Here is a 14,410-nt window from a genome sequence, read left to right on the forward strand (position 1 = left end):
CCGGCAGGTGCTGGTTAAAGGCTAACCGGGCGCCCTGTGGGCTGCACAGCAGGGCACCCTTAGGCTCATGGGTCCCACGTCATGGCAAAATTCCACAGGTGACCGTGCCCAGGTCTTTCCCGCCCCGTGGGAGCTGGGGGAAGGAGCCGGCGGACTGGCCCACGGGGAGGGTCTGACCTAGACTAAAGGGCTGGGCAGTTCAAGGGCAACCCAAGGGCTTTACTCCGGCTGTTTCCCGAGGGCTTGCGTGGGGGGCATGGGAAAGGGCAGAGTGCTCAGGTCCCCTCCTGCAAACGCTGCCCTGCTCCTGTCTGCAACAGGGGTGAGGACAAAGGGGCTGGGGTTAAGACCCGGCCCTCTGCCCAGCTGACGCCGGGGGCCCTCCACACTGCACAGAGCCCCACCCCCACCCAGGTCCAAGGACGAGAAGCACACGCCCCAATGACAGCCTTAGGAGAGCACAGCTGGGCTCCTCTGCTCAGCCCCAAGCCACAGGCAAACGCCGGACTTCCAAGACCTGCAGAACGGGCCCAGCACCTGCAGTGCTGCCGGGGCGATGCCCACTACCCCCCAACAGCCACACGTTCTTGTGTCTTGTCTTGGGGCGGGGGGAGATGAGGGAGTGTGCACTGAAGACGGGGCGGGGGGGCAAGAGAAGGGGTGTGCGGGGAGGAGGCAGGAGAGGACCAGGGCAGGCAGCTGTTAATGGCTCTGTGAGGGCGGGGGCAGGTAACAGGAGCAGAGAGCAACACCCGGATGGACGGACGCAGGTCAGGCACAGCCGTGATGACACACAGGACATGCAGGGGGCTCTTTCATGAGGACAGTTTCACGCGGGAGGGGAGAACACGGCCCCGGCCGGCCTCTGCCTGTCCAGCAACTGGGCACACCCCATCGCTGCAGTTCCCTGCGCCTGGGGGGGGGGGGGCGCCGGGGGGCAAGGTCTCACACCCTCCCTCCCCCTCCCCCCACCCCCGCCTCCCCACGCAGGAACAGGCCTGCTTCTAAGCTGGGGGCGCTGCGACTCGTGTCTGCTGTCTGTCCATCTAGGCTGAGCTGGCCGGGGAGTCAGGCCCCACCCGGCCTCGGCAGGGGCCACCTTTGGGGGCTGCGGGGCTCCGAGTGCTACGGAGGCGCGCTCGGCGGCCGGGCGGACCGAGCCAGAGCCGGCTCCTCCCTCTCTGGGTTCTCCACCACCTGGAGGCACTACCTGGGCTATCAAAGACTCCAGCTTCACTCTCTCTGGACTGGGGCATTAGCCCGTTTCTTCTCAGGGAACAGGTGGTAACTCCGTGTTTGCGCAACTGGTGGCGTTCACAGTTAGATTTGGTAGAAAAGAAGGCATCGCATTTTTGACAAGGGAAGGGTTTCTGACCTGAAGCAGGAGAAAAAATATATATTTATCTGGCTTTCTACTGCAACGAGAAAGAAAAGTCCCTCTTGAGTCATTCCCCTGGGGTTGCTGGCATTTGTTACACCCCCCCACCCCCGCCCATCCCTTTAAAGAGAATTAACACTGGAAAATAAAAAAAAAACCAGCAAAACACAGCGACAGTTGAGGTAATGATTCCCCCCGCCCCTTAGCCTGAGTGGAACACAATCAGTTGCTGTCTTCAAAACACTAAAAGAAAATTAACAATGAAATGAAGGCATATACATTGAGAATAAAACAATGGCGTTACAATTAAAAAATATTCAACAACAACAACAGAGTGAACATGGCAAGACAACGTCTACGTTTCATCACAAGGGGTCACCTTAAATAATCCCTAACCTGGTGAGCGCCGAGTTGGGGAAGCAGGCCCAGGCCCTCCTGGGGCAACTCTGAACCCCTTGGCTGTATGCAGGGGGTCCACCTAGATGTCAGCCCCCGCCTCCTAGACAGGTGTCCGTCCACGGCCCTCCCGCAGGGGCCACGGCCCTGAGTTCCCAGTACTCCCCCTGTCTGGCTTGCCCAGACAACCTGCAGTGACCTCTGCCCAAGGTCACTGCCATCCCTGCTGGCAGGAGACAGGAGGTCCTCTCCTATCAAAGGTTCTTTGTTCCCCTTGCTCCAAACCTGGCTTGGTGGTAGGTAAGTGACCAACTCATCACTCTGTCAGCAGCAGACCACGCCCAGCTCCGGTGGGGTCGCCGGCTGGCGGAGTGCCCCGCCCCCAGGAGGTGGCCGCTGTGTCTGTCTCAGCCTCTCCTTTTACTGGGGCCCCTTCAGTACTGTGAACACCACCTTTCACAAGGCAGGGGAAGCTCCAGGGTGCGTGGATGGCGGGAGGCCCAAAGCACAAAGCCAAAGGGACTGGGGGAGAGAGAGGGATGGAGGGAGGGAGGGAGGGAGGAGAGGGGGAGAAGAGAGGGGTTAGGCCGGCACCTGCCACACGCCGGCTCTTCCTTGTGGACTGTGGGTGCTCTTCAGGGGCGCAGGTGTCATTCACGCAGCAGCCTGACTCAGAGCTGCAGTGTGGGACCCTCAGGACTGCCACCATCACACACGGGAGTCCCGGGGGGCTCCCCCTCCCTGGAATGCATGGCAGGGGCCGAGGTGGGGGGCCGCCTGCTTCCTCTCAGGTAGGAAGAGCTAACTCCTGGCAGCACCAGCACCCAGCACCAGGGGAGGCTGTTCCGGGACAGCAAAGGTGTGCAGGCCCGGCACATGACCAGGAGCCATCACGGCGGGGGACGTCCCCTCTCTGCTCTGCAGAAAGGCCCTGGGGTGCCACCCCCAGTCGCCTCTGAGCTCCTAAAGCACACGAATACCACGGGAAGAAAACCCAGAACCCCCAAAGATAACGTTTATCTTGGTACAAAAAGTTTTGAAGTTCACGCATAGTTTATTCACAACATACATTTCCCATGAAGTTTTTAATGACAAAACTATGCATGGATCTGCAATTGTTTTTGCATCAAAATAAACTCTTCCTTTAATTCCATGTTCCACCAAGTTCTGGAAGTACCCTCACACATAGGGGAGCACCACAGGTCAGAGGTGAGAACTGGGACTGGCACCACCATCTGCACCACATGCATCCTTTAAGGGCGCCGGCTCAAGTCCTAGCTGCTCTGCTTCTGATCCAGCTCCCTGCTGATATGCCTGGGAAAGCTGTGGGTCCTGCTACCCAAGTGGGAGTCTCAGATGGAATTCTAGGCTCCTGCTTTGTCCTGGCGCAGCACTGGCTATTGCAGCCACTTGGGGAGTGAACCAGCAGATGGAAGATATCCCTCTCCTTCTCCCTCTCTCTCTGCCTTTCAAATAAATAGCTGCTTGAAAGTGTCTGTTAACAAAGTCTTCTAGGCATTTTCTGCTAAGTTTATTCTGAATAAACAATAAAACAAAAACCAGCTTTAAATAAGATTATGATTTTGGGGCTGGTGCTGTGTAGTGGGTAAGGCTGCTGCCTATGGCGCCGGCATCCCACATGGGCCCCAGTTTGAGTTCCGGCAACTCCACCTCTAATCCAATTCCCTGCTAATGAGCCTGGGAAAGCAGCAGAAGATGGCCCAAGTGCTTGGGCCCTGCACCCGCGCGGGAGACCTGGAAGAAGCTCCTGGCTTCGAATAGGCTCAGCTCTGGCTGTTGAGGCCTTTTGGGGAGTGAACCAGCGGATAGAAGACCTCTCTCTTTGTTTCTACCTCTCTAACTGTGTCTTTCAAATAAATAAATAAATAAAATAGAAATTAAATATATGAGGGGCTTTAGAAAGTTCATTGAAAATGGAATTAAAGTTTTTTTTTTTTTATTGTTTTTGACAGGCAGAGTGGACAGTGAGAGACAAAGAGAAAGGTCTTCCTTTGCCGTTGGTTCACCCTCCAATGGCCGCCGCGGTCAGCACACTGTGGCCGGCGCACCGCGCTGATTCGAAGGCAGGAGCCAGGTGCTTCTCCTGGTCTCCCATGGGGTGCAGGGCCCAAGCACTTGGGCCATCCTCCACTGCACTCCCAGGCCACAGCAGAGAGCTGGCCTGGAAGAGGGGCAACCGGGACAGAATCCGGTGCCCCAACCGGGACTAGAACCCGGTGTGCCGGCGCTGCAAGGCGGAGGATTAGCCTAGTGAGCTGTGGCGCCGGCTTTAAAGTTCTTTTTAATACAAAAATTCTGAAATTCATGCATAGCTTTTTCATAGCATGCATCCCCATGAACTCCATGAAGATCCTGCATATGCACGGATTTCGACTTTTCTGCATCAAAAGCAACGTATCTTTTCAGTTCCATGCACTTTCAGGAGACCCCTTCTGGCGAGTGCACAACATAGCCCTTCTTGGTGACGTTACAACAGGCGTCCTCACAGGCCTCAAAGTCTGTGCAGAGCTTCAACTTGGTAACTGTCCCACAAGGGGCATGTGTGTGTGTGTGTGTGTGTGTGTGTGTCTGACTGCAGGAGCGACTGTGGCCACAAGCAGTTGCCTTTGCACCCATGCCCCCCGCCCACTCCAGCCCCCAGCACCGGGCATGTCAACCTTCAGCCAGTGGGTGCGCAGGCTCTCGTAGGAACCGAGAGAGATGAAGGGCACAGGATCTGCCCGCGCTGGGGGGAGCGGGAGAGCGAGCTGGGAGAGGGAGAAGCACACGGCAGACACCAGACCCAGGAAACCGAGCTGGCCATGTCTCCGTCCACTCCTCAACTTGGGCGGAAAACCACGTGGCTTCTCCTCTCAGCAGGGCGACACAGCCAGGGGCCCCACACCCAGGACTTTCTGCCACCTGAACCTACCCCCTGGCAGCAACGGTGTCTTCCTTTTCTATTTTCTCCTTGGCAGGGGGCCACGGGGAGGAAGCTGAACGCAGCCAGGTAGGCATGGCCAGGTGCTTCCCACGCCCACGTGTGGACACCGAAGTGACTGACATTCCCAACGTGCTGCAGCGAGTGAGACAGGAGGGGGAGCGGGGGAGTGGGAGAGCGAGCCGGGACCATGGACCGGCACAGGGACGAGGCACCCAGCACAGGGAAGGAGGAAGCCCACGAGGGCCGAAGCAGACTGGCTGTGTGTCCTGGCACTCGCCGCTCCACCTTGGCCTAAAAACACAGGAGACGCTCACGAGGGCGAAGGCGGGAACAGAGGGCACTGTTGTCCCCTCAGGTGGTGAGGAACCAGGAACTGTTCCCTCCAGCAGGAAGCCGCGGGCCAGGAGAAAGCCAGAGAGGAGCGGCGGGAGAAGGCAGGTGCCCGCAGAGGCCGCGCCAGGGGCCATGAAAAAGCCCATGGCTGCCGCCAGCTTCCTCCTGCACCAGTTCCTGGGACGGAGCCCAAGAGGGCAAGGAAAGGACTGATGCTCCTTGCTGGTGGCCAGTGGGTGGCCCCGGGTCAGACGCCCAATAGCCGGTCTGCTTCCTGCTGCCCCGAGTGGGGGAGGCACAGCGGAGGACATGAGCACAAAGTAGAGACATTACGGTAACGCCGAGGCCGCCCTCAGGACAGAGACACTGTGCTGGCCGGGACCCAGCTAGCTTCTAACAAACAGGAAGCCCCACAGAGCGCTGCCCCGTGACACCTTGGGTCGCCGCAGCGCCAGCCTCCAAGTCCCCAGGCCCTGAGTCTCCCAGGGGCGGAGGGAGAGGCATCCAGCGGGAGCCGGGGAGGGCCACGCAGCTCTGGGGGCGGCGGAAGTGCCCACCAGGGGAATGCGTTGATGGCCGTCGAGGCGCCGCCCGGCTCTCACGCCTGGTGATGGCGACACATTTTCCCAAGGCACGGGTCTCAGCCAAGCGCTGTACACGGCCCGATCTTACAGTGGGGCTGCTGACAATGGCCCCGGGAGCTGATGAGGCAGGTGCGCAGAGCCCAGCGGGCGGTGGCCGGCACAGTTCTGTAGTGACCAAAGCTCTGACGACGAGCACTCTCGGGCTGGAGCCTGTCTTCCGCACGTGAGAACACGAGGCGGCCCTGTCTTAATTCCCGCACTGCCTCCTACTACACAGCTATGATGATGGCAGAACAGGCACTTGGCCTTCTGAACTGAATTCCTCATGGCAGTGTGGACAGCGTCCACGCACAGGCCCGTCCTGAGAGTCAATGTCACGACTAAGGCTCGGGAGGGGGCTGGTGCTGTGGCGCAGCGGGTTAGGCCGCCGGAGACGCCGGCATCCCCTGTGGGTGCTGGCTTCGGTCCCCGCTGCTCTGCCTCCCCCCCAGCTCCCTGCCAATGCTCGTGAGAAAGCAGCGGAAGATGGTCCTAGTGTTTGGGCCCCGGGACCCACGCGAGACACCCATGTGGAGTTTGGGGCTTCAGCCAACACTGGCCGCTGGAAGCCATCTGGGGAATGAACAAGTGTTTGGGAAATGCAGATGGCTGTCTCTCCCGCTGCAACGCTGCCTTTCAAAAAACAAAGCAAAAACAAAACGGGGGTGGGCAGGCTGGAGTCTCAAGTGGGAACAACTTTCAGGTGTCTGCAAAGACTGGGGCTGCTCCAGGCTTCTCAGGGAGCTTGCTGGGACCCCAGACGTCTGAGCACACACGGCTCATCCCGGAATGCGCAGCCACTACCGGCACAGATGCTCGGCCGGGGGGAAGGGCATGGGGAGGCCGGGGACCAGCGAGGGAGAGAGGCGAGCGGGGGAGGAGCCAAGATCAGATCCAGACCACCTGCCTCCCGAAAGGCAGAAGCGCTCACGTCTCCACGGACCCTGCAGGTGACAGCAGTGTCATGGAGAAGGGCAGCAAGACATGGCTGCGGGGCACAGTCTCTCGCGGACGCGTTTTCCTCTCTGAACTGCTGTATTCCTCTGCCAGGCTTAAGTTGTTTCCACGGAGAGAACGCCAGGGCCTGAAGCGGCGCGTCCCGCCCTGGTTAAGGGAGTCCCCTCTCTGACTCGCATCCACGTGGCTGACGCTGGCACCTCGTGCAGCCCTGCCCTGACCCCCGAGCTCCGCGCCACGGCTTCTGAGCTGCTTCCCCTCCCCAGGCTGCCCCCTGCCCGCTCTCCCGGCTTCCGGCAGTGCCTCTGCCACCTGCTCCCTGCAGCCCCACCCCTCCCAGGACGCTCAGGGCTACCTCACCTTTCTGGGATGATCGGACCTAGATCAAGTGTTTCTACTGGCACGCAGAACACTCAACCTTGTCCCCACCACCTTCCCCCCTCTCCACAGTGTCACCACAGTGTGGCAAGTTCCCTCTGTCTAGGGCTGCTATATTTAGCAACTGAATACACAGGCTGCTCAGTTCAGCTTGTTAGTGTATCTCAAATTTGCAAGGAAAAAAAGCAATGGCAGAAACCACAGGGGCGCCAGCTCGAACCCCGGCTGCTCCACTTCTGATCCAGCTCCCTGCTAAGGTGCCTGGGAAAGCAGTGTAGGAGGGACCAAGTGCTTGGGCCCCTGCCACCGACATGAGGGAGCTGGATAGAGTTTGAGGCTCCTGCTTTGGCCTGGCCTGTCCCCGACCGTCGTGGCCATTTGGGGAGTGACCAGTGAAGGGAAGACCTTCTGTCTCTGTGCCTCTCACTCTCTGCTACTCTTTCAAGTAAAATAAATAAACCTCAAAAAAAAAATTGTTTAAATTCAAATGCAACTGGAATCCTGTTTGTGGAAAAATGGTATTAAAAGGTGTTTATTTTTGCATAAAAATAAAGTGAAACTCACATGTTTTTTTCTTAACATGTAATTCACACAAACTTTTTTAAAATATACTTTTACTTATTTTCATTTTACTTGAAAGGCAGAGAGGCAGAGAGAGAGAGAGAGAGAGAGAGAGAGAGATCCCTCATCTGCTGATTCCCCCCTAAATGCCCACAATGGCCAGTTTGGGGCCAGGCAGAAGCCAGGAGCCAGGAGCTCCCTCCAGGTGTCCGTGTGGGGAGCAGGGACCCAAGCCCGTAACCATGGGCTGCCTTCCAGGTGCACACTAGCAGGGGGCTGGGTGGGAGGCGGGCACTCGATGCGGGAGGACACGGGCGTCCTAACCAGTGCACCGCGCCTGTCCCTCCACCAACTGCGGAGGTCTCCTCATTGTAGCTGTCAATTCTGTACCGCACAAACAGAAGCACTTGGTTTGAGGCCCCATCTATTAATACTGGGGTTGTAAACGCCAAAGAGTAACAATCTCCATTAATTAATCCTTGATTCACTGATATAAATCCTATAATAAAAAATTAACATTACAGGGCTGGCATTGCGGTGTAGTGGGTAAAGCTGCTGCCTGTGACGCCGGCATCCCCTATGAGCGAGGGTTCGAGCCCTGGCTCCTCCACTTTCTGTCCAGTTCCCTGCTGATGGCCCAAGAAAAGCGGTGGAAGATAGACGGAATGTTTGGGCTCCTGCTATCCACGTGGGAGACTTGGAAGAAACTTCTGGCTTTGGCCTGGCCCAGCCTTGGCCATTGTGGCCACCTGAGGTACGAACCAGTGAATGAAGACCTCTCTCTCCCTCTCTCTCTGTGTAACTCTTTCAAACAAACAATTAAATCTTAAAAAAAAAAAAAAAAAAAAAAGATGAGCCTTGAATACTAGCAGTGCCCAGTGTAAAATTAAAGTGTATCTTGTCCGCTAAACATCTCTTTAAAACTCAACTCGTAGAAACTAAGGTTTGAACAGTACTTTCGGGACATCTCTCTGGCTCTTCAAGTCCGTTTCTTAGACGCTTAGTCATACTTTGGGTCTTTCTCTGGAGCAGTTATTTTCATAGAAATAAAATTAACACATAAGTTCTCGCAGCACCCGTCCCTGATTGTCACAGGTGTGACTGCGTTCGCAAGGGTAAGGAAACTGGCGGCATCAATGTCCTTCCTGGAGAACCACACTCAGCCGGCAGCTCCCGTGGGCATGCACCAGGGCCAGTCCTGCCACCCTCCCTGGGGACACCAGGCCAGTCCTGCCACCCTCCCTGGGGACACCAGGGCCAGTCCTGCCGCCCTCCCCCAGGGACAGCAGGGCCAGTCCTGCCACCCTCACCAGGGGACACCAGGGCCAGTCCTGCCACCCTCACCCAGGGGACACCCCCCAGGGACACCAGGGCCAGTCCCGCCGCCCTACCCCGGGGGATACCCCCCAGGGACACCAGGGCCAGTCCTGCCACCCTCCCCCAGGGACAGGAGCACCAGTCCTACCACCCTCACCTAGGGACACCAGGGCCTGTCCTGCCACCCTCACCAGGGGACACAAGCGCCCGTCCTGCCACCCTCCCTGGGGCACCCCAGGGCCAGTCTTGCCACCCTCCCTGGGGACACCAGGGCCAGTCCTGCCACCCTCACCAGGGGACACAAGCGCCCGTCCTGCCACCCTCCCCGGGGCACCCCAGGGCCAGTCCTGCCACCCTCCCCCAGGGCCAGCAGGGCCAGTCCTGCCACCCTCATCAGGGGACACGAGCGCCCGTCCTGCCACCCTCCCCGGGGCACCCCAGGGCCAGTCCTGCCGCCCTCCCGGGGACAGCCCGCGCTGGACGCCTCCCGCCCCCGCAGCGCCAGCAGAGGCCGCGGCGCAGGCCTTACCGGTGTGTGTGAGCATGTGCCTCTGCAGGGAGCTGGCCCAGGGGAAGACGCGCGGGCAGTGCGGGCAGGTGATCTTCTGCAGGCAGCTGGCGTACGAGTTGCGCTTGGCCCGCAGCAGCTTGTCCTCAGCGGGGCCGGCCTGCTCCTCGTCGCTGGGCCCCTGGGGGTCGCCGGGGGCCGCGGCCGCCTCCTCCGCAGCGTCGTCCTCCGCCGCCACCGCCGCGGTCTGCAGGAACGGACTGAACTTGTTGGTGTCCGTGGTGGCCAGCATCTTCTCGATGCTGGCGAACTCCCCGCTCGAGTCCAGGTCCACCGCGCCGCAGCCGGCGTGGGGCCGGGGTCTCAGCCCCCTCTTCCGGCCCCTCTTCTTGGACGAGCCCGCAGGCTCCTGCTCTGAGGGCGAGGCCGCCTCTGGGCTGCTGGCCGCCGGCAGCGGGTCGCCGGCCTCTCCGGGGCTCGTGGCACCATCAGTGGCGGCGGGGGCCACTGGGGCCGCGGGGGCCAGGGCGGCTTTGGGCGCGGAGCTCGCGGGGCCGTCGGCAGCCACGGCCGGGCCGCTGCCGGCGCCAGGCTCTGCCATCTTGGCTTTCAGCAGGGTCGGGGCCGAGGACACGGACGAGATGATCTGGGCGATGGAGGCCAGCGGGGGCAGCTCTTCGGCCACGGGGGGCTTTGGCAAGAGGAGCGGGGGCTTGGGCCGCAGGGGTCGCAGCAGGGCGGGGCCGCTCAGGAGCGCAGGGCCGCCCAGCAGCGGAGAGCTGCTGACCAAGGCTGACGAGTAGATGGGCACGGCGAGCTGCACCGAAGCCTGCACCGGCTGCTGCGCGTGGGGCTCGGGGGCGCCGGCGGCCGCGGCCCCTGCCGGGCTCTCCAGGGTCCCGCCGGGCCCCGGGGCTGCCGGCGGAAGGCCGGAGGGCGGGCAGGGCGAGTGCCGCTCGGCGCTGCTGGCCTCCTGCTCGGGCCGCTGGGGCTCGCTGGGGGCGGCCGCGTCCTTGTCGCCTTTGCGCAGGTGCTTGGGGATGGACAGGTCGATGGGTTCCATGGAGCAGTCGTAGGCGGCCAGCGAGGAGGGGCACAGGAAGGACACGTTCTCCTGCTTCACCTGCACCAGGGCCAGGCCCTTCTGGGAGAAGTCCAGGGGCTCGTTGAAGTCCACGGCGAAGCCGCTGACGGGTTCCAGCTTGATGGAGACGTGCGGCGGCGGCGGCTGGCTGGGACCCCCGTGCAGGTAGCCGTTCTGAGGCTCCAGGAAGGCGGCCAGGGGCTTGCGGTCGCCCTCGTCGCCGCGCGCCGAGGCTGCGGCGGCGGCGGCGCCGGCGGGCGCCTCGGCGGGGCCCAGGCCGCCCCGGCCCCCGCCGTCGGCCGCCAGCACGTAGCTCTCGATGTCCTGCTCGGGCACGTGCAGGTGCTGCTTGAGGATGTGGTGGATGCAGTTGCGCTTGGCGGCGAAGGCGGCGCTGCACTCCTTGCACTCGAAGGGCTTGCGCGCCTTGGGGCAGCCGCCCAGGCCGCGGCCGCAGTGCGTGCGCATGTGGACGCGGAGCGCGCGGTAGTGCTTCAAGTCCTCGCCGCACAGCCGGCACACCGTGTCGGGCGCGCAGAAGGCGTCCACCAGCTCGGCCGCGCTGCTGCTCACGTACTCGATGTTCTTCTCGATGTCCTTGCGGGTGGCCTTGAGGTGCTTCTTGCGCAGGTGCCGCTCGCAGTTGGCCTTGACCGTGAAGGGGTAGTGGCAGATCTTGCAGATGTACGGCCGCTCGCCGCTGTGCGTGCGCAGGTGGCGGATGAGCGCGGCCTTGTCGGCGGCGATGTAGTCGCAGATGTTGCACTGGTAGGGCGAGATGCCCAGGTGGGAGCGCACGTGCGCGCGCAGCACCCCCGAGAAGGCGAACACCTGGTTGCAGAAGCGGCACGGGTAGAGCACCTTGCGCATGGCGGGCGTCTTCTTGCCGCCGGGCCCCGTCATGATGGCCTTGAGGTCCCCTTCGGTGATCTCCTGCTTGATCTTGGGCTCCATGCTGAGGGGCAGCAGGGCCTCGATGATGCTGTCCTGCTCCAGCTGCGTCTTCATCTCGGGCTGGTCCAGCCGCAGCGGCGGCGGCTGCTGCAGGAACAGCTGCGTGGCCGCGCCCGGCTGGGCCGCGGACTTGGACTGCAGCAGGTGCGCGTTGGCGGCCGCCTCCACCGAGCCCTTGAGCAGCCTCAGGGGCGGCGGGGGGAGGCTGGGGCTGATGCAGCCGGGGGAGGCCTGTTGGGCGTTGATGAGAGGCGGGGGCGTGGACGTGGCCACGACGGTCCTGGGGGTGACCAGGGGCTTTGGCTTCAGAGGGGGCATGTGCTTGAATATGGCCTGCAGGGGCGCGGCAGGGGCCTTGGAGAGCGGGGGCAGGCTGATCTGCGGCGGGGCCGAGGCGGCCATCTTCAGGATCTGCTGGATGTCGGCCAGCTCGATGGCCGACTCCCCGGAGATGGGCTTCACCACGATGCTGCTGTCCGGCTGGACGATGAAGCCCTTCTGGAAGGGCTGCAGCGACAGGTGCTTCACGCCCTCCTTGGTGGCCGGGAGCACCGTGAGAGAACCGGCCAGGGCAGCAGCTTCGAAGGGAGCCAGGCTCAGCACGCTGGTGCAGGCGGGGTCCTGAGGTAGCGGGCACTTGAGCGCCTGCAGCTGGATGGCTTGGTTGTCGTCGGGCAGGGGCTCCTCGGCGGGGGCAGGCTGGCTGTCTTTGGTGTGCTGCAGGCCCAGCCAGGCCAGGAAGACCTTCTGGTCCAGGGCGGCGTCAGGCAGGGCCTCGGCCTGCAGCTTGTCCCGGCCCGGGTCGGCGGCGTGTGTCTGCTTGTGCAGGACGAGCGAGGAAAACATGGGGAAGGCCTTGTCGCAGGTGTCGCAGACGAAACGGTGCTGCTCACTGATGCTCCTTCGCAGGTTCGTCTCGCACCAGGCCTGCGGGGAACGCGCCAGCGAAGGCAGAGGAACGAGAGGTGAGGATTCGGGAGAAGCGCAGAGGCACAAAAACCCCCAGGAAATTCAACCCCAAACGGGAGCCCGCCCGCCCCTCTCGATCCAGCAGCCCGGGGGTGCCCCAGGCTGCTCAGACTACCTGAGAAATGCGGGGGAACTTCCTGCAGGAGAAGTCGGTGAACCCCAGGTCGTGGAAGCCGGCGGGGATGGAGGGGTTGCTCTGGATGAAGGGCCGCCCCGTGGCGTCCCGAGGCAGCTGCTTGTGGACAAGCGCGTTGTGGCGCAGCAGGCCCCGATGCGTGCGGAAGGTGACGCAGCAGATGTCACATCTAAGAGGGACAAGGCAGGAGGCGGCGGCTCGGTCAGTCCCCACCTGCCCCTTAGCCTCGGGAAATACTCTGGGCTGCTTTCATGTCAGTCAAACAAAATAAATAAAAGTAACGAGAATCCAGTCTGCTTACGGTTAACAACAACAACAAAACCCAAACTTCTTTTCTTTAAGAAAAATGATATTCTACTACCTTCCATGCAGGCAACACAAGATGTTTCTAGGACCGGGCCACCCGAAGTCTGCACGTGAGGGGCAGACACGGGGAAGCTGAAGCCGCCACTGTGGCCCCGTGGCTGCACAGGTTCAAGTCCACAGAGGTGCGCATGCAGCGCCCCTGGCGTCTGATAAAGGTGGTCGTTAAACTCTCCAGTTGATGGGTGAGGGGAGGGCCACGGGAGGGAGGGAGGTCGTGGGGAAGCCACAACAATACAAAAGATGCATTTTATATTCTACTTAAAACTATTGGTTGAACTCTGTAATTAATACACAATTACTCTTAGGTGTTTAATCAATGCTATAACTAGTACTCAAATAGTATTTTACACTTTGTGTTTCTGTGTGGGAGCAAAATGTGGAAATCTTTACTTAACATACGCTAAATTGATCTTCTGTATATAAAGATAATTGAAAATTAATCGTGATGTGAAGGGGAAGGGGAGAGGGAGTGGGAGAGGGGAGCGTTGTGGATGGGAGGGAAGACACGGTGGGGGAGGAGGCTACTGTGGTCCATAAGCTGTACTTTGGAAATTTATGCTCATTAAATAAAAAAAAAAAAAAAAAAAAAAAAAAAAAACACAAAAAACTCTCCAGTTGGGTTAGTGGCAAGTGACAGTGACTGGGTGGATTAGATTCTGACACCACGACCATGGTCATCTGGAAGATTCCTGGAGCTCGCCGCTCGCCTGTGTCGGGCCCGGGGGAGGCAGCCTGCACCTAGGTAAGCAGGTGGGCATCACTACCCTTATCTCAGAGGTGAACACTGAGGCTCAGGTTTGTGAGGGACACGACTGGGACACACACTAGCTGGAGGACACACGGGCAGATGTGAGCACCCAAGCTGCTTCTCCCACTGGCTGTCTCCCCATTGTTGAGACCACCAAGCACTGGGTCACAGCCGGTTAAGCCTCTGTCCGCACCCTGCATGAGCACTGGTTCTAGTCCTGGCTGCTCCACTTCCAACCGAGCTCCCTGCTAACGCACCTGGGAAAGCAGCAGGAGATGGCCCAAGTGCTTGGGCCCTGCACCCACGTGGGAGATGCGGAAGAAGCTCCTGGCTCCTACCTGGCCCGGCTTTGACCATTTCGACCATCTGGGGAGTGAACCAGCAGAAGGAAAAATCTCTTTCCCTATCTGTAACTCATCTCTTAAATAAATAAATCTAAAAAAAAGAAAACCACGACCCTCACTTCAGAGCTGGTCTTCACACCCTTAATGCTTCAGGCCCCAGAGAGGCGCTGTCTGATGAGACCCTGCCCGCCTGTACCACTGTTACCTTCTGGGTCTCCACCAAGAACCCGGTTAAAGATGACACCGTAGTCTGTGTCATCAACATCCTCCACACACACACATCAAACACCGGCTCCACGAGAGGCGCACGTGGCTCTTCAAACTTGAAGTCAGGTTTCCTCCGTGCCCTCAGCCCCATCAAGGGCTCACGGCGTCGGGCAGTGCAGACGTGCCACGCCCCCACGGCGGCAGACA

General features: G+C 60.4%; 1 protein-coding gene across 10 annotated transcripts in view; it reads right to left on the reverse strand.

The window, feature by feature from the left end:
* Positions 1-14,410, reverse strand: part of RREB1 (ras responsive element binding protein 1) — a 179,389-nt gene that overhangs the window by 9,651 nt on the left and 155,328 nt on the right. For 9 of the 10 annotated variants that reach the window (XM_070074451.1, XM_070074444.1, XM_070074446.1 and 6 more), the window contains 3 exons: positions 12,518-12,707; positions 9,417-12,360; positions 1,211-1,375 (listed from right to left, as the gene is read on the reverse strand). In XM_070074451.1, the coding sequence (XP_069930552.1) occupies positions 1,211-1,375; positions 9,417-12,360; positions 12,518-12,707 (3,299 nt within the window). The remainder of the gene's footprint in view (positions 1-1,210; positions 1,376-9,416; positions 12,361-12,517; positions 12,708-14,410) is intronic. The other variant, XM_070074453.1, reaches the window with a different exon arrangement.

The sequence above is a fragment of the Oryctolagus cuniculus genome, chromosome 5 (genome assembly GCF_964237555.1).
Source record: "Oryctolagus cuniculus chromosome 5, mOryCun1.1, whole genome shotgun sequence".
Classification (NCBI taxonomy): Eukaryota; Metazoa; Chordata; class Mammalia; order Lagomorpha; family Leporidae; genus Oryctolagus; species Oryctolagus cuniculus.